At 37.0% G+C, this 26,935-nt stretch overlaps 1 protein-coding gene across 3 annotated transcripts in view; it reads left to right on the top strand.

The window, feature by feature from the left end:
• Positions 1-26,935, top strand: part of snx14 (sorting nexin 14) — a 68,129-nt gene that overhangs the window by 23,496 nt on the left and 17,698 nt on the right. For 2 of the 3 annotated variants that reach the window (XM_067416766.1, XM_067416764.1), the window contains 10 exons: positions 2,079-2,193; positions 5,114-5,269; positions 5,726-5,850; positions 5,935-5,993; positions 8,163-8,186; positions 10,852-10,984; positions 16,745-16,937; positions 17,023-17,106; positions 17,191-17,291; positions 19,074-19,182. In XM_067416766.1, coding sequence (XP_067272867.1) covers positions 2,079-2,193; positions 5,114-5,269; positions 5,726-5,850; positions 5,935-5,993; positions 8,163-8,186; positions 10,852-10,984; positions 16,745-16,937; positions 17,023-17,106; positions 17,191-17,291; positions 19,074-19,182 — 1,099 coding nt within the window. The remainder of the gene's footprint in view (positions 1-2,078; positions 2,194-5,113; positions 5,270-5,725; positions 5,851-5,934; positions 5,994-8,162; positions 8,187-10,851; positions 10,985-16,744; positions 16,938-17,022; positions 17,107-17,190; positions 17,292-19,073; positions 19,183-26,935) is intronic. The other variant, XM_067416765.1, reaches the window with a different exon arrangement.

Raw genomic sequence — 26,935 nt, 5'->3', positions numbered from 1 at the left:
TGATTTGTTTGTCCTGAGGAGATATTGGGTTCATCTAACGTTACTCCTGTGATCGCGTAGAGAGGAGAGTTTCCCTATCAAGCGGGATTATCCAGATCGACCGATTCAAAGTTGCAGTTTCAGTGGCTCAGTTTGATGCTTTGCTAGCGATACTGGAGACATATTTAAAAGAAGACCACTGATTTCTGTGAATCAATTGATCCCGAACACCTGGCAGTATGTCTATGGATCCGATCACACACACACACACACACACACATACACAGACAGACAGAGCTTTACAGACCCTTACGAAACAAAAATATATTGCAATATATTTGAAAATATCATGCAATATATTCACATATATGGGATTTAATATTTATATTTTCCAATATATTGCAATATATTGAAAGCGGCAATCATTTGTATATTTTCCAATATATTGCATGAATATATAATATATTTTATAATGCCATCAATATATTATTCCATATATTAAAATATATTTCAAGAAAATATATTGGTAAATATATTTTCCTTTCGTAAGGGGAGACTTGATGTGCTGTAATTATAGCTGTGATATAATAATATTTGTAGCATTTTTGCTAGAATAATATGTATGGTGGCTCTGAGTTGTCAAAACGTCTCAAAATGCGTTTTTACGGATGCGAAAACGCAGAAAATCGAACCTGTTCCAAATTTTTTTGGGAAGTGCGTAAATTATTATTCTAGCAAAAATACCACAAATAATATTATTATATCACAGCTATAATTATAGCACATCAAGTCTCTGTAAAGCTGTGTGTGTGTGTGTGTGTGTGTGTGTGTGTGTGTGTGTGTGTGTGTGTGTGTGTGATCGGATCCATAGACATACTGCCAGGTGTTCGGGATCAATTGATTCACGGAAATTAGTGGTCTTCTTTTTAATATGTGTCTCCAGTATCGCTAGCAAAGCATCAAACTGACACTTTTAATCGGTCGGTCTTGATCCCGCTTGATAAGGAGGGGAAACTCTACGCGATCACAGGAGTCTCTCCACATCTCCTCAGGACAAACAAATTATCCTCACTAGACGTCACTTTGTCTTGTTTTGCGTTTTTCCCCCGTAACGCATTCATTAATACGCATCGGACTCAGTGTGCAAGATCTCTGTGCGTAACAAATTTTTCAGAATACGAAAAACCGCATGCGAAAATATCGGACTCAGTATTTTGATATCAGTTTCTGAGATCATTTATAATGCTTTTAGTAATGCGTCGTGTTGGTCTTAAATTTCACTCATAATGGTCTTAAAAGGTCTTAAAAAGGTCTTAAATTTAACTTACTGAAACCTGCAAGAACCCTGATCTTATTTTCCAAGCTCAACTGTCACTGAATGGGAAGCACAGGATTATGGGATATCAAAGGCAGCGAAGGATACATGCATGCTGACTTAATCGATCAGATGTATCTCAGGAGACAGGAAGTGAAGCAAATATTAGATTTGGACATTGCTTGATGCCTTCCTGGCTTGAAATGTGTCCTCCGAAGGCAGCATTTTCCAGGTTTCGGACGCAGCCCACGTGACTTTGGCGATCCGAATCATGAATCGATTCACTGATTCATAACCGTTCGAATCTTTGTTTTGAAATCGGGCACTATACAAGTCGTTATTTTAAAAAAAAATTGCGCACAAAAACTATTCTGGTCATAAAATGATTGTAGAGCCGCTGTAGTGAGATGGGCTTTGTAACGACGTCTTTAGTGCCTTTATGGGTCTTGAGAGAGGAAATGACATTGGTGTCAATGAAGGCCTTTCTGAGCCATCGGATTTCAACACTAATATCTTCATCTGTGTGTGAAGATGAACGGAGGTCTGACGGCTGTCCAACCACAGGAGGGAGAGGAATTAATGACAGAATTTACATTTTTGGCTGAACTAACCCTTTAAGGTGACGCTTTCAGGTTTATCAAGACGTCTAAAGACAGATATAGTGAAAAGTTTGATGAATTCCACACTGCACTTCCAGTATCATTTCAGTGTTTTTTGAGTCTTTGGGTTTAGTCAATTTTTCTAAAACCTCACCGGTTGCTTCTTTTATTTGTTATTCTGCCAGGTGTTGAAGTTGGATTTGAAGGAGATCAGAGAGCAGCAGGATTTGTTGTTTCGCTTCATGAGTTTCCTGAAGGAGGAAGGAGCGGTTCATGTCCTGCAGTTTTGCCTGACTGTTGGTGAGGACATGCATTTCACTGCTAGCATGCACACGATTTATGACTGTGTAACTAAATAGAGGAGGTGTGGGTTTCTGTTATCATAATATGTGTCATGAAACCCGTTTAATTCTGTGGAAAAGTGAGAGTGTAGAGGGCAGGAAGAGACAACAACCAATAAAACAGACCTACAACACACTCATTATACAGACACATGAATATTAAAATATGACCACAGAGAGGAAAAAAAGTCGAGGGCACCTTGATACATTTTACAAATCTAACCTTATATAACTATATAATTACAGACACATGCCAGTTTATCACAGAAAGAATAAAGTCATAGTTACTTTTTTTGCCCATTCTCATTGTTGGTCTTCACTGCAAACAATGCTTTTCTTACTTAGTATTTTTGTCTTGTTTCTAGTCAAAATATCTAAAAATTCTTACATTGAGAAACAGTTATTAGACAAGTAAAAATTATTGTCTTGTTTCGGGAAAAAATAACTCAAAATGAAGAGAGTTTTTGCTTAAAATAAGATAAATAATCTGCCAATTCGCCTTATTCACCTGACGGCCATTTTGAAAACTCTAACGCCGTTGTGGGGTACACAAACCCGGAAGCTGGACTCCGATACAGTACTAATCAGCAGCAGCATTCTGTGTCACTCACTTTCTGCCTGCTGTGTGTAACAAAATCATGTAATGCATCACTGATAATATGTTTATGTATATAGTTTTTTTGTTGTTAATGTTTTTTAAGTTTGGTCCTAATGTAATTTCTAATGTTCTGCCCTTTTCTGGTACGTTTTTCCATACTTACAATATACAAGCAGGCCATATGTATTCCTCCATACCAATAAATGTACATAGTTACCATTTACAAACCTAGAGGAGTATGTCTATCAATGTTTTTGAATTACTTATTTCTTTCTGATGTTCTGACAAGTTGTAAAGTTATGAAAGACATCATCCATGTGTAATAAAATTGTACTTTATTCTTTAGATAAATGGACATTTTATTTTACATATATGAAGATCCAGTAGCTTATACATACACATATCTCCCACATGTAAATTAACTGTATCAACTATAATACTGATCTGCCCCCGTTGACACTATATGATAAATTTAAATAAGCTGATAACATCACCGTTTTCTCCAGAATGACTACAGCCGAATCAAATTTTGTTGCAATATTGTCCTGTTTAACACCGTGAAGCTGCTTTGGAACAATCGGTATTGTAAAAGCGCCAAATAAAGCTGACTTGACATGTCCCAGTCTTGCTATTGCTTGAGTCTTTCGAACTTCGTCTGTAGTAAAATGCAGAAATTACGACCAGGATCCCTTCTGATATTTTTTTAAGCCACTCTCCATGTAATCCCTTATCCTCCGGAAAACGGTGAAAGGTTTGTCCTCTGTTGGATTTTTTCCTGAGTGACGAAGTGCAGTGAAACAGAATGCTGCTATTGATTTGTACCGTATCGGATTCCAGCTTCCGGGTTTGTGTACCCCACAACGGCCAAAATGGCCGCCAGGTGAATAAGGCGAATGGTGTAAACAAAATAATCTTGTTTTCTGTTTGAATTAAGATTATTTTTCTTACCTATTGGCAGATTATTTAGCTTATTTTAAGATAAAACTCTCTTCATTTTAAAGTTTTTTTTTCCCAAAACAAGACAATTACTTTTGCCTGTCTAGTAAATACTTCTTGTTTTAAGAACTTTAAGATGTTTGGACTAGAAACAAGACAAAAATACTAAGTAAGAAAAACATTTTTTGCAGTGCACATCATTGTCTACTGTGTATCAGAATAATCCATCATGTCATCGCGTTCATGACCATATGTACGGCTGTATCAGTGTCCTTATTAGCACATAATTGTATAATGGTCTTTCTCAGATCTATATGATTCACATGGTGAGCATTATTAAACTTATTACGGTGTTCATCGTGGTTAAAAAATGAATGTATGCACTTCGGGTTCGGGTAAGAAGTAGAAATGGGCAATACACTGAGTATTAGCGATATCACTTTTTTAGCCAATTTAGCTAATTACACTCCTTTTTTTATCTTATGACTATGACAGTTTTTAGACAGTTTTTTTCAGATGCTCCCAAGTTATTTTATATCTGACGGTATATGTGAGTGCGCTGTTAAGGCCGTCAAAGGTTTTCATTTGCTGTAAAACATGTTTTTGAAGCGTTGATCATTGTAGCCAATCCCAATATTTGCAGTAAGCAATTTGTATGTAAAAAAAAAGGACCCGAAAAGACCTCTGATGTGTATTAGTCCTCACACGGGGCACCAATTATGTAAGGAATAATTGACAATGGGCATTTAAAAATATAATTAATGCATACCCAAATTCACGACGCGTAGCAGAACATTATTTCCCTTATAATGGAAAGTATTAGCCTATTGTATTTTATATTTCTTTGCTTGTTCAGTTCAGTGTGGGTTTTGGTTCTTTTGCTGTTGTCGGGAGCTTTGAAATAACCAAAATCGTTTGGCGGAGTGATATGGAGCTGTAATGCGGTCAAGACCTGCTGGAACTACTTTAGCCGTGCATTGCCCTGAAAATAATCCCACAATTTTGAATGTTCATCAACCAAACAAATTTAAGCATTCAACAGCCCTGTAGTATAATTAGTGGTTCTTGCATGGGTTAACAAAATTATGTTGTGATCCTCACACAATGTGCCAAATTACTTAGTGAGTTATAGTCACGCATCACTTAAGATGAGTGTGAGAGTGTCCGATGACTCCTTTTACCTTGTGCTAGTATCAGGGGGATTATGTTAAATAACTTTGAATAAACTTGGTTTACAAGATTGTTCACATGTATTGTTCAAGGGTTCACAATGCCTGATGTTAACGTGTGCAATGTTTAAAAATGTTAATGAATGTAAATTTGTGGGGGGGGGTTTTGTGTGTAGAGGAGTTTAATGACCGGATCCTGTGTCCTGATCTGAGTGACGCAGAGATGCAGCGTTTGCATGAGGAGGTCCAGAAGATCTACGAGACGTACTGTCTGGAGGAGAGCATCGACAAAATCAGCTTTGACCCCTTCATCGTAGATGAGATCCACAACAGTCAGTCTCATCACAGCTTTCTGTGCAACATGTTATACGCACTGCAAAAAAGGATTTTCTTGCTTAGTATTTTTGTCTTGTTTCTAGTCAAAATATCTAAAAATTCTTACATTAAGAAACATTTAGTAGACAAGTAAAAATTATTGTCTTGTTTTTATGAAGAAATGACGCAAAATGAAGAGAGTTTTTGCTTAAAATAAGCTAAATAATCTGCCAGTGGGGTGAGAAAAATAATCTTGTTTTCTGTTTGAATGAGCAAATACTCTCTTAATTTTGTGTTATTTCTTCCCAAAACAAGACGATTACTTTTGCTTGTCTAGTAAACGCTCCTTTTTTTTAAAGAATTTTAAGATGTTTGAACTAGAAACAAGACAAAAATACTAAGTAAGAAAAGCACTTTTTGCAGTGTATGCCACCGTCTCTCATTGTTCTCTCCATCTCTGTCATTTCTTGCAGTCGCTCAGGGGCCGTATACAGGCGTGGTGAAGCTCCAGACGATGAGATGTCTTTTTGAGGCTTATGAACATGTGCTGTCTCTGCTGGAGAAAGTGTTCACCCCCATGTTCTGCCACAGTGATGAGGTAACCTCCACGGGTTGTGTTTTCAGAGCTGCTGAAGATGTTTAAACTGTCCATCATGCATCTGTCTCTGTTCCTCATCCTCAGTATTTTCGCCATCTGCTCTGGGGTGCCGAGTCTCCTGCTAGAAATTCAAAGCTAAACAGGTGAGTTTTCTTGCATTTGTATGCTTGTGTTGCTACACTCACACAGCAGCAGAACACAATATAGCGTTTGTACAGTTAAAATGCAAAAAGATTATGTCCATACATAGTTTGATTATGAATAGACTGACAGCTGAAATCACAGAAGACAGCCATAAACATTAGTATTATAATTTTACTATAGTGCTCAATAAAATGTATATTATTATTATTATTATTATGTAGTATTTTTTATTTTACAGTACGATACTAAATATGAGCAATATCACACGAGTAGTGATATGGCTGTAAATCAGCATGGCTGTGATTCGACCATAGGTAATCACTGATATACAGCCTTATCACACCGGTGTGATATTGCGTTTATACAACAGTTCGATGGCACAAGTGTGTAAATAAATAAGAAACAACAACGGAGTGTCTTTAAAAACTCTCTTTAGTGCAGAACTACTTCCTTCAGCCACAGATTCAGATCTGAAGTTGACAGTTTAACAGTCGAGCCCAAGCCTCTGTTACTGATTCTGAAACATCACTTTAGATCAGGAAACGCTGATTCGCTTCAGTGAAGATTATTGTGGTGAGAGAGAGATCGACTAAACGAGTGTGTTACCTGCGTCTGATATAGCATTCATTCTTTAGCTCGATGTTCATATTATATGCATTATAAAAATCAGTTTGAGTGTCCGCTGAGGAAAGCGATATCTTTGTCCTTTAAGCAACTTCCCTGTTCTGACCAGAGACTCACTCATAAAGTGTTGTCATCTAATGGTGTAATAATGTGAGTCCATATCACCATCACTAACGGACCCTTTCTCACAGCATATTATTATTTATATAAAGCAATATTTATTGAACAATAATATTTAAATGGACAACAATAGCCATTATAAAAGCCAACAGGAAATAAACACAAGCAAACAATTCAGTCAAATGGACAAAAGTGATGCTTAGAATCACTTTGATCATGAAATACAGTGCAAGATGTGCAGCGCCAATCTGTCATATACACACCATTATAATGAGAACAAATTGTGATAGAATGTAAATTCTCTGTGCTTTAGTTCCCCGTGTATCAGCTGTTAAAGGAAATCCACAACGAGAGTTACACCAAACTAGTGCGGTTTACGTGCTCACTCGCATCCTTTTGTGCAGATGCAAGTTGCAATAGGTTTTGATTAATCTAATATAGGATACGTTTTGGTTGAGTTTATTAATCCACCAGCAAAGCTCTGCAGGGTGGTGTTTATTCACCGCTTCAGCTCAAATGCAGTGCCCGACATTATTGACTGGGTTATTTGAGACTGTCATTTTGTTTTTAGATGTTTCTTTTTCCAAAACATTGATGCGTCGTAATCTAGCAGTTATTTTTTCTTGTCAGATGTTGTTCACATGTTAATTTTTGTAAGAGTATTTTCAGTATCTCCATGATGGCCATGCCCCGCCCCACGAGTACTCGAGTATCAATGATCAAAATGACAAATTGACAAAAATGCCCATCTCTAGTACATTAGCGCTGAACAGATGCTGACAGCGTCTAAACAAATTGTAAATCATGCGCTAGGTTTATATATGAGTCATATTTGAGGACTAAATAACTACATTCTCACCTAAAAACTCTTAAAACTAAATTCAATGACACAATATCAGTATTATTGGTAAATAAAATAAAAAAATTAAATATATATGTATATATATATATATATATATATATATATATATATATATATATATATATATATATATATATATATATATATATATATATATATAAAACTAAAAAAAAAATACTGTGGATTTGTTTGACCACCATGACAGTCGTCACAAGTGGAGCGATACACACAATACTGATACTGGGGGAATATCATATATTTTATATGTAATACATGTTTTATAAAGTAATACATTTTTCTTTTAATAAAACAAATATTTAAATTATGTATTATTATTATTGTATTTTTATATTGAATGGGTTCCATAAAACAAGAATTTTCATGCCTATTTACACCTTGTTAAATGGCACTTTTCTTTGCTGTATATTCTGTGTGAGCTCATACAACATGAATGTGCTTCATTATCAAAGAGTGAGTATTATTCACTTCATATAGACATGTTTATGTGTAGCAGTGAGAGACATGCAGGGCAGATGGTAACCCCTTTTGCCTGTTATTCCAGGAATTTGAGTATGGATGATTTAAGGTAAGTGTATTTGTTGAGGTTCAAGTGTCCAGTGCTCTCACTGCATGCCATATAAAGCTGCCTGAAAGCCATATGACGCACCTCAAGGTCATGAAAAACATCTAGACTTTTTGATAGGAGGGGCAATATATCAGATATTTACAATCAATTCTATATTGTTTTGGCGGCAATATGAATATAGTAAATATCATGATGATTTTAACATTTTTACCTTAATATTTACTGTATGAAATGAATTATATGCTACACTAATATTAACTCTTTTATGCCTTTTCAGGACAAATGTTTATCATTACAAAATATACCATATGTATAGTGGGTTCAGAGTCTTAGACCACTTCTGAAAAATTATGTTTTAAGTTGAATTTAAAAATACTGTGGATATGAAATTGAGAATTATTATCATCTCCTCATGTTTAATCAAGCTGACATGAACTCTGAGAACGTCTGGTGTGATTCAATGGAAACAAGAAACAATGTCCAAATCCTAAAACTTTCTTATAATTTCAATGATTTAATGAATAAAATACCAGACTTCCCATGTGATCTCAGACTTTTGGTCCCCACTACAGGAAATATTATCAAATATAATATTTTTTCCCCCTCAGTTATATTGCCCAGCCCTATTCCGTATGAAGATATTATAATCAAAAACCTCAGAGCTCAGGCTTTTTCATTTGGTTCCTTTGTTGTCACATTAGAAGGATTCTAGGAGATGGTTTTTACATTTTTCTTCTGCCAATTTTTCCAGCTGGATGTCAGACTACACACAGGTTTGACAGTGTGAAAAGCTTGCTGTTATATCAGCCATCCATTTCTAAACTCAAAACGCCCCAAAAAATTGTTTGGAATATCATAACAATCATCAGATTTGGCTGAAATCTTGACATATTTGAGGGTTGAACAAAAAAATAGAGAAGATGGTTGAACTGTTTTCTGGAAGACAATACAAATTGTCTCGAAGCAGCTTCACAGTTATAAACCATCAAATAAAAGTGTTAAAGGGGTCATGAACTGCATTGTTTAATAGTTGAGTTTGTATAATTAGTATAGTTTGATAATGTTTTCTTGGGTGCACTTATAGTGTTAGTGTTTTTTTTTTTTTTTTTTTTCATATCTAAAATTGTTATCATTTAGAAATAAAAGGCAGGATTTTAGTCAGGTTGTGATTGACTGACATTTGGAAAACGGCTTTCCAGAAAAGTTTTCTCTGGCTGGTCGACACCTTTGAACAACCATTGGTCTGTAATAGGTAGTTGTGGCTCTGAGGCTCCAGCTTCTTTAACATGGAAAGTTTTCTAATTTCTTCTTTTGAGATAATCATCATTCAACTGTAGTCAGTCCATTAGATCAGTTTGCTGTTAGTGCGGCCACTACGGCTTTGAGTTCCTGTGGCGACATCAAGTCTGGATAATTTACCATCTTATTCTGGCCAAGAACAGTTCAGAAAACACTAGCAGAAATGCATGTAGACTTATTGGGACTCGTTTATGAAGCAAACGTACGACAGGACATTTTCGTTTCCACGCAAAACTTGCCATTTATCACTACGGACATGAATGGTGACTGATCAACTCTCACGTCAGTTCTTGAGTTGCATGTTTTTGAGTCGAACTTCTGTGCAGAATAGCAAATGAGAGTTGTAGTGATAGCATTTTGAGCATTTAGATTAATTTCTGATCAGATTATTACACAGAATGAAAACAAAATGTAACACAAAGTCCTTGGAAAAAGCTACAGTAGTTTGCATGTTTCTATGAACCTGAATTAAAACAGTCTGTGGAAAAGCTTTGATTCTGACCCCACAAACTTTGGCAAATCCAGCACCTAAGTCTTTCTCAGAAGCTCTTATTTCATAAAAACTGTTTTGTTTTCTGGCGCACTGATATTCGGACTCATGGATGTTGCTTTGTAGTTGCGAATTCTGACTGGATCGTACAAATTGTTTTTCAGTTTTGTGTGCAATTGAGTTAGGCAGTCAGCAAAATGGACTGTGGGTGTGCTATCTGAAGCTGAAACTACCTGCCGACTTGCTTTTTTTTCTTCTTCAAGTGTTCATGTAAATGAACTAGTAACTAATGGCAATTTGATGTGCATTTGAATATGTCCTCTCCCATCTCCAGCTGTCCTTTTAGTGCTGATGTGCATCTCTTTTTTTCCCCCATCACATGTGCTGGCATGCTTATTTGCTTCATTTAGACTTGACAGCATCCCTTTGGCCAGGAATTATGTCACTGGCTACAGGTCCCCAGTGGTCAATTCCAGAGCCACACCTGCCTTAACACGTCGCCCTACAGTATTACCAGCCCTCCCCGGGAAGTAAGTCTGGGGTGGAAGTTGCTGCCAATCTTAGATCAGTTTGCCTGTCAGAAATTGTTTTCTGGAGGTAAAGTTGGTCAGAGTTAAGCACAGGCAACAGGAGTGCTGCATGTGTTTACTGGACTGTCTGCATTGCCTTGCGTTGTTTGAGCCTGTACCTGTATTGCTCATGCTCTTTTTAAAGACACTTCGGTATACCCATCATTTCCTGTGATTATGTGCTCATGTTATTATGGGCCCTGTCATTGGTTGTGTGACTTTGGTGCAGTGTAGAGTGCTGTTGGTCTCTCTTAAGCAACCATTCAGAATTTGTCACAAATCAACAGCTGTGTTTTTTTGCGTACAGGAACACGTCGAAGCGGGGCGAGTCGTTTGGGATCAGCCGTATTGGCAGCAAGATAAAGGGCGTGTTTAAGAGCAGCACGATGGAGGGTGCAATGCTACCACAATATGCCATGATTGAAGGAGAAGACGACACGGTGAGACAAAAGATGTAGAAACATGCTGACACTGAACTAGTGTTTTCACAATACCAAAATTTTAGTAGTTTGGGACCAATTTCAGTGCCCCTAGCAGCAACTGCTGAAGCTATTCAACTATTTTCTTTCACTATGTGAAAATAAAAAAGAATATTTTAAAAGGGTCATGACAAAAGTCAAATTTGCCTTGATCTTTTGACATATCTTTCATGGTCTTTGTATCATTAAATCATCCTGCAAGTTTCATAGCTTAAAATGTCCTCTTCATTTTGAACAAAACATAAATTTTAGTCAAGCTCCAAAAACAGCTCGTTCTGAAATTGTGGGATTTGTGACATCACACCTAAATACATTTGCATATGCCCGCCTCCAGAGCAAGACATCAACGAATAGTGATACATTGTCACACCATAAGCTCCGCCCACTGGCGTTAAGTTTCTTAACAGCTGATATTTGCCTACACCAGATTAGAGTTCAACCGATAGTGGATTTTACAGATACCGATAGCTAGGTTGGATCTCGCTTGCCGATAACCGATTAATCGACCGATAGTTTTTAAAAAGATACTAGATTAAAATATAATAATAATACATCAAATAACAGGAAAAAAAGCAGTGCTGAACTTTATTACAAGAAATTAAAAAAAGTACTGAACCATGAAAATGTGTTAAATTTCATATGTAAATATGAAAATATTAAAATGAGTTCTGACAGAAAATAACTAAAACATTAAAATATTACAAATAAATGTTTCTTAAGCTATAACCTAGAAATATGTATGTAAATGTCAGGTAACAGACTGCAAATCCCATTTGTTAACAATGATGTATTTATTTAGCTAGCTTACATGATCTAAATGCATTATGTAATGTACATTTTACAGCAGAATTAATATTCGATCAATACAATTCTACCTTAATAATTCATGTTAGTTCATAGTGCATAAAAAGGTTAACAGATAAAACTAACAATGAATAATACTTCTACAGCATTTATTAAACTTACTTAATGTTACAAATTGAATATTATTGTATTATATTAAGTGTTATCATTTCATATAACAGGGTCCCCGCGGAGTCTTAAAAAGTCTTAAAAAGTATTAAATTTCAGAATCAAAATATAAGGCCTTAAAAAGTCTTAAATTCGCGGAAGCATTGCGTTCTAGGTCTTAAATAGTCTTAATTTTCCTACGTCCATGTAACGCTACCTCGTTGAAACGCTCTCGCCTCCCGCAGCACGCGAGCACGTGTGTATGTGTGTGTGTGTTTGTTCCGTGGTGTTTGTAGTTCTTTCTTTCGCTAGACCAACTATTGTTCGCTCTATTACAACTACAAATTAGGCAAGCATGCCACTTATATTGCAGCCAATCAGCTTTCGTGTTATTGGCACGAGCCTCTTTCTGATCGTACCCCACAGACGCATAAAACAGATTTTATTCTTCAGCTGAATCTGACGGTTCTTGCAGTTCCGCGATCATGAACGCGAAGGCGAATCTTTCTCACCATCTTGCATAATGACAACATAAAAGTATAATATTCCCGATTGCACTAAGTAGAGTTAATAACAGTGATGTAAACGCCGAACTCCGATGTCAGACTGTAACGTTATGTGTTTGCTGCCTGTCAGCGCTCGCGCGAGTGTATTGAATGTGTTATTTTTAGGCTCATTAGCCTAACGTTACTCTTGAACGATCAAATATACACATTATGATATGTCTATATCCTGATTTGAGTTAAAACGTTTGGGAACTGTCAGTAAGTACTGGATTTGGGCATTAAGCTCACAAAGTGAAAGCAAACTAATATAGCTTAGCAACAACACAAACGGGGAAAACAGCACTTACACTTAAAGGAACACTCCAACTTTTTTAGAAATCGGGCTTATTCTACTTTGCTACATTTAGATATGTGGGGAAATGCATTTTAAGCTAAGCTAGCGGCGACCCTGCCAAACTAAAACAATGCATGCACTGAGACAAATGTATTTGCCAAAATATCTAAATGGGGTTTATCCAAAAGAAGTTGAATAAGCCCTATTTCTAAAAACAATGGAGTGTTCCTCTTTGTATGCATCTTTATGTTGTATTTATTTTTCCTATTGTCATTTGTTTATAAGTATATATTTTATTACTTGATTACGTAATTACAACGTTTTACTTATATTAAGCAATTGCTTATTGCTCTTGTTTACTTTTAAGATGTTGGTCATATTTCCCACCCCAAGCGATCGTGTTATTAAAGATAGATAGTGCACTACTGGAACAGCCTTTTTTGTTTTTGTAATATGCCTACCAAACAAGATTCATGCATTTTGTTAGTTTTATTGCCATGTGTGATCATTGTGCATCTAACATAATAATATGGTTAATGTTGCATCCTAGTTCTGAAAAAATAAAAATGTATGATAGTGACCACCACAAAAAAATTATATATATATATATATATATATATATATATTAGGGCTGGGTATCGATTCAGATGTTCAGATTCGATTCGATTTTGATTCACAAGTCCTCAAATCGATTCAATTTCAATTCTCAATTCGATTTTTGATTCAACTCAAATGAATATAGATTTAATAAATACTATAGGTATTTATAAAAAAGAACAGTGAACATAAATGTGTAATTAAAAAGAAATGAAGAGCCACAATCATATATGTTAAACTTTTTATTTTAGGTACACCTGAGTACATTAAAACAGAACACATCTCTATATTTCAAATCCATGCAATTGTTAAATACAATTTTGATGCAACTTTATTTAAAAAATTTATCTGAGAAGTATTTTATGGATGTTTTGATATATTTATTCTAAAACATAAAAAGCTAGGATATTGGATGTTTTTTTATAGCAATTTTCAGTAGCCTACACGACAAGCTTTTCTTGCAATTTTGCTGCTCATGTGTGCAAATTTACTTTTCATACATGAGAAATGCGTTCATTATTTTTTTAGTCTATGGGTGAGTAGTTGTCGTGGTAATGGACAACAATACCTTAACTGACTTAAGCTGACTGTGGACTAACTATTATTAGAGGAAATCTGTTTATAATATAAGCTAATAGGGTTTGAATTATTGATCCTGCGCTGTATATGGACTATAATTTGAATATGTCTATAATGGCTAACGTACGTGCTTAAGTGACTGCTCAAGTTTGATCCTAATGCAAGGCAAGCATTCGCGTGTAGGCCTATGTAATTATTTTTAGCGGTTGTGTGATTGGCTGTGTGTGTGTGTGTGTGTGTGCTCGGCTGTGTGAGTGTTTTCACATTAAATGGTTCCGCAGATTTTTAGTATTACTACAGCATTTCACCTCAGCTTTATAAAAGGCGACAACGCACCGGATGCTGCCATTTAAACACTGAATGGATAAATGATGTGCGCCTCTTGCTCCTTTGTAAGATCACGCAAGGCAAATGGGTGACATCTAGTGGAGAAGACTAGTAATTAGATTTACGTTAAGCTTATGTTCAATGTTAGCGGAAATACATATTTTAAAAAATCGATTCATGGCATCTGAGAATTGATTCTGAATCGACCAGATTTTAAAAACCGATTAATCGAAAAATCGATTTTTTTTTTGCCCAGCCCTAATATATATATATGCTAATCCTGGTGGGATTGAGCTATGAATAAGTTCACTAATACTTTGTTCAATTTAAAATAAATTAAATAATATAAGTTTAAGTAATTGAGTGATTCTGGATTTCTTATGCATGTTTTTTTATTGCCCAATATAGGTCTTAAATTTTATTCATAATGGTCTTAAAAAGGTCTTAAAAAGTCTTAAATTTGACTTGGTAAAACCTGCAGATACCCTGATATAAATCCAAACAGTTCGCTTTTTTAGAAAAATAACAACATATGTATTGACGTCTAATGCGTTATTATTTCTGTTGGGTGCATGATACAGTTTCTCACATCAAAAAAAGTTTCTCAGTTACATCGTTTTAAATGCTTGAGGTAACCGTTGCTGCTAATATTAGCGTCCTGTCAGCCTCGACGACAAAGTACATATACTGCTGTTCTTCCCCTGCTAAAGCATCTAGTCAACAAATCAATTACTTTATAATGATTTGGCAACATGTACTGAAGTGTTCTGTGTTCATACCGTTTCTCTGTTGGTGTTTTAAACGCGCATCAGATGTGTCAGCGTGAGCAGTAAAGCGCGAAGCCTCACGTGTTAATGTAAACAATCAGTGATAGTTTTTAATTTGGCCTCTAGAGGCCGCTCTCGCGCTATATAATGCCAGCAGACCCTTCTCAGCGCTCTCGTAGGCTACTGTGTAATGACAGCAGCCTTCTCAGCTGCTCCCGCAATGGACGCAAACCGGAAAAACTATCGGTATTGATTTTTGCCGATAACCGGTTGTTCCACCAATCAGCTATCGTTGCCGATTAATCGGCAAATCCGATGAATCGGTCGACCTCTACACCAGATATGTGTCGCGACATAAGCAAATGGAAGCCATTATAATGACTGAACTGGATACAGATGTGCCTTCAGTTTCTGACACACTTCACACACTTGAGTCTGCCGACAACAGGATGAGTGAAAGAATGTTTGCTTTAACGTTAGCTTTAATCATTTACCTTTCATCTAGGCTCATTTGCGTCTCTTTACAGACTTCAGAAGGATCCCAGTGTCAGAAACGTTGTGAAATGTTTTATTTTAATGCCGCCCCAAATCATGTCGGAGAATTATATGTTCTATGAAGCCCATGCTTATAATGAATTATAGCTACATTTATCATTCACCTCTAAAATTGTCATTATTTACTCAATCTAATAATGTTCCAAACCTGTGTTCATTTCTCGATGACAGGGGTTTAATTTTTGAGTGAACTATCGCTTTAATGTTAACACAACAACAAAACCTTAACCTCTTGCTGTTCCTGTTGCTTAAAGGTAACTTTTTTAGTTTATTCTTAGCTAAAAACACTTAGTTCTTTCAAAAATATATGTGCTCATTAATGTATATTTACTTCTTGCAAGTAATAAAGTATTCTCGTAAGTTTATAATATGCCATTGAAAACACATACGGGTGAGGGGTTCGAATGCCGGTCGCCATGTTGCTCCTCCATCTTGAAAGTACATTAGCCAAAGAGGGACATACCCGTAAATTCAAGCTTCGCCTTTCGCGTTTTAACACTCCATGGAACCGTGTCGAATGTGAAGAGGGGGATTGCTTGAGACTGCTATATGAAAACCTGAAAGCCTTTTTGAAAGTCTTTTGCTGATGGAGGATCACTCTTATTCTCGAGGATATGGATCAGAGTCGCCAAGGAAGCGGAAAAGAGAAATAAGATGGCAACGCAACAGGCAAATCAACAAGACAAAAGTCAATATTGGCGCGGCCTTTCCGAGATGGAAAGAGCTCATGAGGAGCAACGATTTTAAAAAGGATGCCAATTGCCTGCTTTCTTCTCGACAGGTAATGGGCTACCGTAGGAGTTAAAACGAAATCAGAATTAAGAGGAACAGAAACTATTATTCACTAAATAGTCATATACCTTTACACCGCTAGATGAGGGAAAATATCACACAGTGTAGCTTTAAGAATAGAATAGCAAAAAACTGATGTGACTAGCCATTAGAACCGAACCGAACCGAAAACCGTGGTTAAAAAACGATGTATGTATTGAGCCGTGGACTAACTGTATTGTATACACATGCATTATAAATGGCACGGGAATCCATTTTGATGCTAAAAGTGGTTGAAATCTCTGGCTGAACGTTCTCTGTTCTGTGCGGTCAGGTGGAGGAGGCGGTGATGGTGTTTGAAGACGACTCTCCAATGCCCGCGGAGGGGGTTGGAACGCCGGGATCATTGCGCAACCTCTCCGCTTGGACCATTTCTATCCCGTACGTGGATTTTTTTGAGGACGAGGTTAAGAAAGAGCGCAATCCAGTCTTCTGCATCGATGTGGAGCGCCATGACAGAAAGAATGGTAAGCTACATTTACACTAAATTTACACATTTATATTTTATTATGCCAATGTCATGCGAGACCAGAGTTCTTCTTTGCTTTGCAGTGGGGCATGAGACAGAGAACTGGTCTGTGTACAGAAGATACGTGGAGTTTTATGTGCTCGAATCTAAACTCACAGAGTTTCATGGTAAAGTTGATTATCATCTCTTTCTTCACGACTGAGCCTTCATGCTTTGGTTATTTCTCTCTCAAGTTTGATTTTGTATTACAGGCCCATTCCAGGATGCACAGCTCCCTTCCAAAAGAATCATTGGACCAAAGAATTATGAATTCCTGTCCTCCAAACGAGGTGAATTTGAGGAGTATTTACAGGTAATTTACTTGACCTTTTGTACACTTGCTTCATCTTATTAACAAAGCATACACATCATCCATCTGCCATAGGGTTACATTGAAATCAGTACTAAATTACCAGCTCAAGATCTCTAGCAGGGATGGTTATAACATTTAAACTAGATAAATGCTGAATGGATATTTAACAAGGTAGAAAAATATCATTACATTAAATCAGCAAATGTTCCTATGTTGTAATAATTCGGCCTGGTTTCACAAACAGGGCTTAGAATTAGGACTTAGTTCAATATAAGGGCATTTAAGTTAACGTGCCTTATAAATAAACTAGGGCCGGGACTCGATTAAAAAAATGTATCTAATTAATTAGAGACTTTGTAATTAATTAATCGAAATTAATCGCATTTTAATTGCATATAAATATTTGATCTGAGAACAGTGAGAAGTAATTTGTCACATGTATTTTTAGTATACCATAATAATGACTGAATACATAAGCTTAATCAACAAAATATAGTTCATTTATTTCAGTCCAGCAGACCAGTGCAATGTTTGCCATTAAGTGTAGCAAAAGCATATCTGTGATATTTGAGGCTCGATGTGCTGCGGTGATACGCTAATTCCTTGTTGTATAACTTGCACACAACCATGCTCTTGTCAACGCTGCCATCCTTTCGTTTTTTAAAGCAAAATTTCCAATCCACGGGGCCAAGAAAAGCGGTCTCATCAGCTTCTTCGCTCATGTTCACTATGGTTTGTTGTTGTCGTGACTCGTGAACGCTAGTTGGTGTTCCAGTATAATCGGTCCGTCCGTCGAAACTCATTAATTGAAAAATGTTCCGCGGTGCAAAAATAAGTGTGATTAAAATAATGTTATTTATTTTTTGTGTAAATAATCTTAATTAAAGCGTTAAAGTCCCATGATTAATTAATCTTAATTATCGTGTTAAAGTCCCGGCCCTAAAATAAACATTACTGGTGTGTATCTTTAGGCAAAACAAAGGCACAGACATATTTTAAGATATATCAGTGCAAATTGCTCAAACATGCCTTTTAGTCTTGGACTATATGTTTAAGCATTGACTGTGAAACCAGGGACTTACACAGAGACAGACACAATAATATTGGCTTTTACACTACACTGAAGGGCTTTTCACACTATGCTTAACCTTGGGTTATCATCATTGTAAACCCCGGGTAATTTACCATTTCACATTTGTAAATTAGAAGCGGAGTTAGCACTGCTTTTTACCCTGAGATATGAGACCCCAAAAAGGGTTGGCACCACTTTTGAGGTGTTAAACCTGTTTTGTGAATGTTCATGTGCCTCATATCACGTGCTTTGTACAGTCACAGAAAAGCTGTGTTTTATAAAAAGTTGTTACATTGTTTGATAAGAAAAATTTCAAATGTCAGCAGAAAATGCATCAATTGGATTAAAGAAGTTTCATTCTTACGTTTATGGTCTGAAAGGTCCATTGAGAAAATAAACCTTAGCACAGTCAACAGTGTAATGTGAGGGTGCCCAATGTTAGAGCTCTTATGTAAACAGATGGCGTCCAATGACACTGACACCTACAATTTTGCAAACAAGGATGTTAATCTAGGATTTAGGAATGTAATTTATGAATACCCAGAATTAATTAACCCCAGGTACATTATGAGCAACGTGAAGCAAGATAGCACAGGATTCCATTTTCTCTGGGTTTACAATGACCCAAGTGTGAAAAGCCCTCAAGTGTGTTCATTTAATGTAATTTAATGTTGTCATTTATTTTTTTGAATTCTGTGTGTTTTCTATAGAAACTGCTTCATCATCCTGAACTGAGTAACAGCCAGCTCTTGGCAGATTTCCTGTCTCCACACAGCATTGAGTCGCAGTTCAATGATAAAACGCTAGATGTCAACCTAGGTATGTTTAAACTTTCTACATAACTACACACAGCACAGGGCTTGAAATTAACTTTTTTACTTGCTTTAGCACTGGTGCTCCCAACTTAAAAAAGCTAGGAGCACCATATATACACATGTGAGCAATACCACACGAGTAGCAGTGTGACATGGCTGTATATCAGCACGGCTGTGATTGTGCTGTCGGTAATCAGTGATATACAGCCATATCACACGGGTGTGATATTGTGTTTATACAACAGTTCAATGGCACACGTGGGTAAATAAATAAACAACAACAATGGAGTGTCTTTTAAAACCCTCTTTTATGAGGAACTACTTCCTTCAGCCACGGATTTAGATGTCAAGTTGACGGTTTAACAGTTGAGCCCAAGCCTCTGTTGCTGATTCTGAAACATCACTAGATCTAGTAATGAACCAACACACATTTATAAATTGTGTCTTAAGGAGTTGTTTAAAGTAAAAACAACGTCCTTGTTTCCTTGTTTTTTTCCATTCAATATAAAAGTCTTTGCTACTCACTCATAAAGGCAATCTTCACTGCCATCTAATGGTGCAATTACGTAGCTAACATTCGCTGACGTCACAAACGGACCCTTTCTCAATACCAAATCTGGCATGTTATTCATATAAAATATGACTTATTGATCAATAACAATCAAATAATTTGTGTTAGCCATTATAAAAGTATAAGAAGTTTGTACAACATGAAATAAACACATGTACACAGTTTTGCTTTATAGTAGCATTCATATTTCAGTTAAATGAAACTATAACGTTATGAAATTATGCCAAACATAGCCAAATCAATTTGCTGTGTAACTTTGGTTAGTTATAATTATCATCTGTGTGTTATGTATTTAGTTTACCGGGCCGAGTACCTTACAACTATGTACTAACTGGGTCATTTGATACAATTGTGTAAATGCTTTCTCATTGTACTTCTATAAAAAATGTTTTTAAAAAAACGCCACGTAATTACAGCAATTTGTTGACCCTTATCCTAATCTTTAACCCTCCCTTAAACCTAACCTGACCCCAAAATCTGTCCTTAACCTTACCCGTGTCCCCCCTCAGTAGCAGAAGTGTTTTGCGATACAACAGGAACACACAATAAGTACATTATGCCTAACATTTTCTTTATGCAAGTACATGGTAGTTAAACACATCTAACATTTAGTGTTACCCATTCGAGTGATGACTGATTTGGTTTAATGGGCTTAAAGTATACCAAGACATTGGCACATTCCCCTTACACCATTACATCACTACTACCAGTTTGGACTGTTCACACATTGCAAGTAAAGGACATGGATTAAAGTACCATGGATTTATCAGCTCGGGTTGTTTTTCCAGTCTTTCCGTTTTTGGCAAAGCTGTGCACACTGCAGCCTCAGTTTTCTGTTTTTGGCTGACAGAAGGGGAACCTGACATAGTCAACGGTTGCTGTATCCCTGCTGCTGCAAGTTTCCACATGCCAGCATTATGAGATGTGTTATGTTCATCCCAAGTCGAGAGAGATGATGAAATTATTCCCTTCTGCTGGTTTAGACATGACACCATTGTTGATGCAAAATTAAATAAAATTTACTAACACAAGAAAGCCAACAGAACTTCAAGTAAGAAATAATTGAATTATTAGAAAGATAATGCACACCCGAGGTGGTAATGTGGTGTGCGTTATTTGTGAAGAATTCAAGAGTCAATTATTACGCTTATACTACGGTTTCCATGCCTCAAAACACTGTTCAGGTGATATATTTCGGGACATTTTTCAGGTTTTTGTCCTTAAAACGCTCAAGTAGGACTAATTTCTCATGCATCTCATCCCAAGCCTCCGCTGCTAATACAAAAACTAAATTTTAGAGCTTGTAACGGAGGATTGAGCCATTGATAGCTGACTAATGCAGTTATTAATGCAGTTATTAGAGAGAGAGTGTATTACCTCAGTCTGTGCGTCTCTCATCAGTGCTCGGAAGCAGCTTCTCCACTTACAGTGTTAAATGTAAGTTTATCTGCTTCAAGAACACCGCCGTTATTACCTCGCTAGTGAGAAATGTCATGTAGCTTTTAAATTAAGATAAACTAGCAGTGCTGAGTACACATTTCTGTGCAGATGTGTCCGTACTGAGTGGGAGAAACCGTACATAATAAACATAATAATACCGTATGTAATAAAACATAATTTTGTGGCAAAAAAAATTGAAATAAGTTGTTGTTTTTATCCTATTGTATACTATATTTCTTTGCTTGTTCAGTGTCGCTGTGGTTTTTGGTTCTTTTGCTGTTGTCGGGAGCTTTGAAATAACTGAAATCATTTGGCGGAGTGATATGGAGCTGTAATGCGGTCAAGACCTGCTGGAACTACTTTAGCCGTGCATTGCCCTGAAAATAATGGCACACCTTAGAACGTTCATCAGCCAATCAGATTCAAGCTTTCAACAGCAATGTAGTATAAGGCCAACATAACTAACAAAACATTTACTGACTGCTGAAAACCGTCTACAATAAATAAACTAATGGAAGTAAAAAAAGAATTACAGAAATAAAACGTACACTCTAAAAAATGTTGGGTTGTTTTAACCCAATGTTGGGTCAAATATGGACTAACCCAGCAATTTGGTTGTTTTAACCCAGCGATTGGGTTGTTTTAATCCTGCAGTTGGGTTAAATATTTGCTTAAGACAACCCAATCGCTGGGTTAGTCCATATTTGACCCAACATTGGGTTGTTTTTACCGAGAATTTTTTAGAGTGTATAAAGGAAACCACCTTCCTACAGCTTCCAAAAGAAAAGAAATATAGTAAAAAATTATTGACACAAAATTACTCACATGTTTGGGTTAAATATATTCTTTTAAAAGAGAACTAAAAATGATTTCTTTGCGATATTACAACATCAAGATAACCACAAACGGCAAAATTAAGTCAACAGAAGGGTCTGTTGCTCCAGTTCTCCGCCCTTCAAACATCTCTGGTCTGCCATTTAAAGGGTCATAAAACCCCGAAACACATTTTTAGAGATCAGGCTGCACCTCACTGAGAACATTAAAAGCACTCATAAATTTGGTGGAAATTTGTTATTTGGGTTTTTCTGAGCAATTTCGTTCTTGAGTTGAAAAGCGAAGTGGAAGCAATGTCACAGAATGTGAGTTAGAATCGTGCCTTCGGAGCGTGTGATTGGCTGCCAGCATGATTCTATGTCAGCCAGTCCTCTGCATTTATTCATGAGAGTGAGCTATTTTAACCCAATCCACAATTACACAGAGTGTGTATCTGAGTTAAGGTAGCCTTTTGGTTAGCTCACACTAGTGTGGCTAATAGACCTCTCTAATTTACAAGGCATTTCCGACCGCAGAACTGCTGCTCAACGGCTGTTGTTTGTTTTTTTTGGCAGCGTTCTGAGTCTTTAAACTGTACTGTGTGAAAGTCCCAGGAGAGAGAGTGTGTGTGTGTGTGTGTGTGTGTGTGTGTGTGTGTGTGTGTGTGTGTGTGTGTGTGTGTGTGTGTGTGTGTGTGTGTGTGTGTGTGTGTGTTGTGTGTGTGTTTGTGTGTGTGTTTGTGTGTGTGTTTGTGTGTGTGTTTGTGTGTGTTTGTGTGTGTTTGTGTGTGTGTGTGTGTGTGTGTGTGTGTGTGTGTGTGTGTGTGTGTGTGTGTGTGTGTGTGTGTGTGTGTGTTAGCCTATTAAAGCATGAGCTCAGGAACTCTCGAGTGAACAGACAGCGTGCAATAAACGATAAATCTACATTCCTGAGGAAGAGATAACAAAGCAGGGGCACAGAAAGCCATTTGCCCAATCTTCTCTGCCCCCTCTTTCACATCGCCCCCTTTCCTGACCTAGCCCAGGTAACCGAAAGTTTACTCAAAGAACCAAAGTTTCATGTAAAATGCTTATTCACTACATTTCTCATAGCTTGGAAATCCACAATCATCTGGTGCGATTGGACAGATGGTCTCATTCCCACAGCAGTAGAGTAGACCTCAAAACTCGGGAGGATCCTGTTCTTCTGATGTATACCGTTCCCCTGCTAATATCGCTCGCAGATGTCATTTCGTACTCCACTTTAGGCCAGCAAGTTTACATTGGTTTGAATTTATGGTTCTTTGTTCTGATTTGGGTATTTAAAGGGAATTGGCAAACAGCAAAAAAAAAGCATTTTTACCAATTTTATTTCATTATTTTTTATTATTATTTTTTAATTAAGTGTATGATTTTGCCTTGCAAATAATGTTAACATTTAATTCATCCTGGATTCTTCTAAAAACCATTTTAACCAGCAGATTAAATAGTCTGGTGTTTATGTCCGAGATAGGCCAAACTTTCAAATTCATATGTAATCCTTCCATCTATAATGTTTATTTCTAGCAGAAATAAAACTGATTCAATGCCAACAACATGGTATGACATCAGAAATTGTTAACCACTGTAATTTTTAAACATTATTAAGCATTATTAGGCCAGTAGTGGGAATGCCCAGTAGCGACCTGACTGTCAAGCACTGGCTCCATGTAGCAAAAAAAATGACTGTGAACTTTGACCATTTAGAGGAGGAAACTAGAGGGGAGATTACGTGTTCTTTAGATGAAAGGAAGAAGCCTGTAAAATGTCTATCTTGCAGAAACATTTTCAGTCATGCGTACCATCATTGGAAGCTTTCTTCTTTAGAAAACAACAGGAAGGCGAGGCATTGGACAATTAGTCGGCTTGTTTTTAAAGATATAGCGTGTTCAGGGTGAAAAGCAGCGGTCCTAGGATTGAGCCTTTCTGTACTCCACACTGAACTTTTGATTTCATGTGATATGTCTTCATTTACTGCTACAAATGAATAACGGTCAGATAAGTTTGATTTGTACCATGCCAATGCAATTCCAATAACGCCAACATAATTTCAGTCTATTCAAAAGAATGGTGTGGTCGATAGTATCAAATGCAGTTCTTAGATTGAGTGTCACTAATAGAGAAATACAGCCATAATGAGCAAATCATTTGTGACTAATGAGATTCTGACTGGAAATCCTTCCAGATACAGTTTCTTTCTAAGAAGGATCATAGTTGTGAGGATACTGCCTTTTCTAGTATTTTTTACAGAAAAGGGAAATTCAAGATTGCTCTGTAGTTAACATTTTCTAGGATAAACTTTTTTTTTTATTGTTTTTTTTTTAAATGAGGCTTTATAACAGCCAGCTTGAATGTTTTTAGGACATATCCTAATGAAATTGATGAATTAATAATAAGAAGAGGATCTATGACTTCTGGATCCCTTTCAGTAGCTTAGGGTTGAAGATGCATGTTTTGATTTTGATGATTTAAAATTGTCATGAACTGGCTTTTTTATTTTGTTAAACTTTTGTCTGAGGTCAACTTATTAGTTATGATGTTTTTGAATTTAAAAACCACACAAACGTCTTAAGTAATTGGCTATTTTCTACACTGGTTTTGAGGCTCTCTCCTAAACGCTGGGTTTTGATGGGCGTGTCACTGGAGACGCCAACAGCTAGGATTGGATAAGATTTGCATATTAAATGAGCTTCAGCTCCTCTTCTCAGTTCAGTTCACAAGAGGGAGAGATTGTTTTGAAAGCGGCAACCGGAATGATTCTCTCACAGCGCTCGTACACATCTTTATCAATCAAACACAATGATTTATTTCTCATCCACCCGCGATTGATTGGAATATTATTTCTGTATTAAATGGCCCACATGATCGGTGAATATAAGCGCAAACACACAAACACACGTGTGTATGCGCGCACCCAGGTCAAGAAAGGAATTATTTCACTAAAGCCCGTCTGGAAAACACATAGCCCCGGAACTACTATTACATATAAAAAAGACGTTTTACTCACATGAGTTTGTTGCACCATTCCTGTCGGATCCAATAAAGAAGGTACAACATTGTGTCTGCACAATGTCTTTTTTACAAACGATTCCGCGGTAAAATGAAGTGAACACACAAACGGTCTTCCCCACGTGAGCTGCAATCACACGTGTGAAAGTATCACACATTCCTAATATTAGGATCCAAAAGAAGCTTATGCCTGGCTCACACTACAGGAGTTTTAAAATCCTATCAGATTGTAAAATCTGGTTGCAGTACACACTTCAGGAGAATCTTTGCAGATTTTCTTAACTCAAATCTTAAACATGCTCACACTACAAGATATGAAAATCGAGGAGCATCACACACTACAAAATATTATTAAGATTATCGTGCCAGAGAAAGTGCGTCACGTGATCTATGCAGCAGATTGTAAGCGGGAAAACAAAACGGATCAGCCTACTACTGTAACATGACAACTTGCTGTATCAATAATGATCATTTGTTGTGAAAAAAAACCAAAAGTGTAAGAATAAACAAGTGTGGATTAGAAAATGGTTGGAGAGACGGGCTCAACATGGATTGTCAGTTCTTCAGCGAGAAATGGAGGTAATATTATTGACCTTATTTGATCCTGTCGTTCTGGCGCTCGTTGTGTGTGTGTGTGTGTGTGTGTGTGTGTGTGTTTGCAATGTATTTTTCCCCTCGGGGCTTGCCGTATAGTTGTATAGTATAATTGTACTAGAGTGTACCGGGTTTTTCAAGCTAGTTATTATGTGTGTGACCGAGAATAAAGTGAAGGAACGTTCAGACGACTGTCATTTATTGTTTTCTTATTTCTGAGTATTTTAGGCGAACCCTGCACAAAGGCTAGGTCACACTAGTGTGCTAGAATGTTTACCGCTGCCTAGTTCAAAAGCGATCGTCACTGTTACAGTGTAGATTTGTGCTGTCAAATGAAAAACAAGAAATGCTGATATTCTCTCTCTCTCTCTCTCTCTCTCTCTCTCTCTCTCTCTCTCTCTCTCTCTCTCTCTCTCTCTCAGAGCTAACGTTACAGCAAACTACGGCAACTCAACTCGCGGTCGCCATTTCGAAATGTCTGTCTCGTTGTAGACTTGTTTCCTATTGGCTATTGTGGCAGTACAGACGTTATTACAATCTTGCTCATCCCGATATATATCGAACTTGTTTGATATGATCGGGGCGAGCCCGATTTGCGTGAGAGCAGATCGGGAGGTGCAAGATTTGATCTGTGAACGCCTCACATTACCAAATAATCTGCGGCGAACATCGGAACCGATCGAGTCCTGGAAAAAAAAAATTCTCGAGTCTCGTGAGGGGAAAATCAGGCATAAATCAGCCTAAAACTCCTGTAGTGTGAGCCAGGCATAATGCAGCGACTGTTCTTCCACAATATCTTGCTATCTTCTTTTATTACTGCTGGCTAGCGTAATCCGATAAGTCTGTGGGCGGGGCTACTGAATTACACGTGCGTATTATTCTGTAGAGGCGGAGTTTCGCCACTAGATGACGTCACGATCGTTCTCTGGGCCTGGTGTCTATAAAAGCTTTTCTTTGACTAACAAGGAAGTTTTCATATATATGGTTATATTACCAGTATCAAAGGTTCATGGGAAAGTTGATTTCTCAATTCATCACCCCTTTAACAAGTTTAGACAATTCTTACTCTCCCATAATAAACATTATTGGAATCCACAGTGCACTGTCTGAAGTAGATGATTGCATGGTTATATTTATCATATTATTACTAAACATAATTGCTGCTGTGCGGTTGGGAAATGTCTGAACTTGTTAAAGCTGTATTTCTCATGAATTTAGCCACTGTATCAAATAATTACCATGGGTTGTCTTTAGCAGTGCAGGCGATATTCTATGCATTCCTTTGTTTAATGCTGACACACTTCTGTGTGATC

This window comes from Pseudorasbora parva, chromosome 15 (assembly GCF_024679245.1).
Source record: "Pseudorasbora parva isolate DD20220531a chromosome 15, ASM2467924v1, whole genome shotgun sequence".
NCBI lineage: Eukaryota > Metazoa > Chordata > Actinopteri > Cypriniformes > Gobionidae > Pseudorasbora > Pseudorasbora parva.
This window is presented reverse-complemented; position numbering and strand designations above follow the sequence as displayed.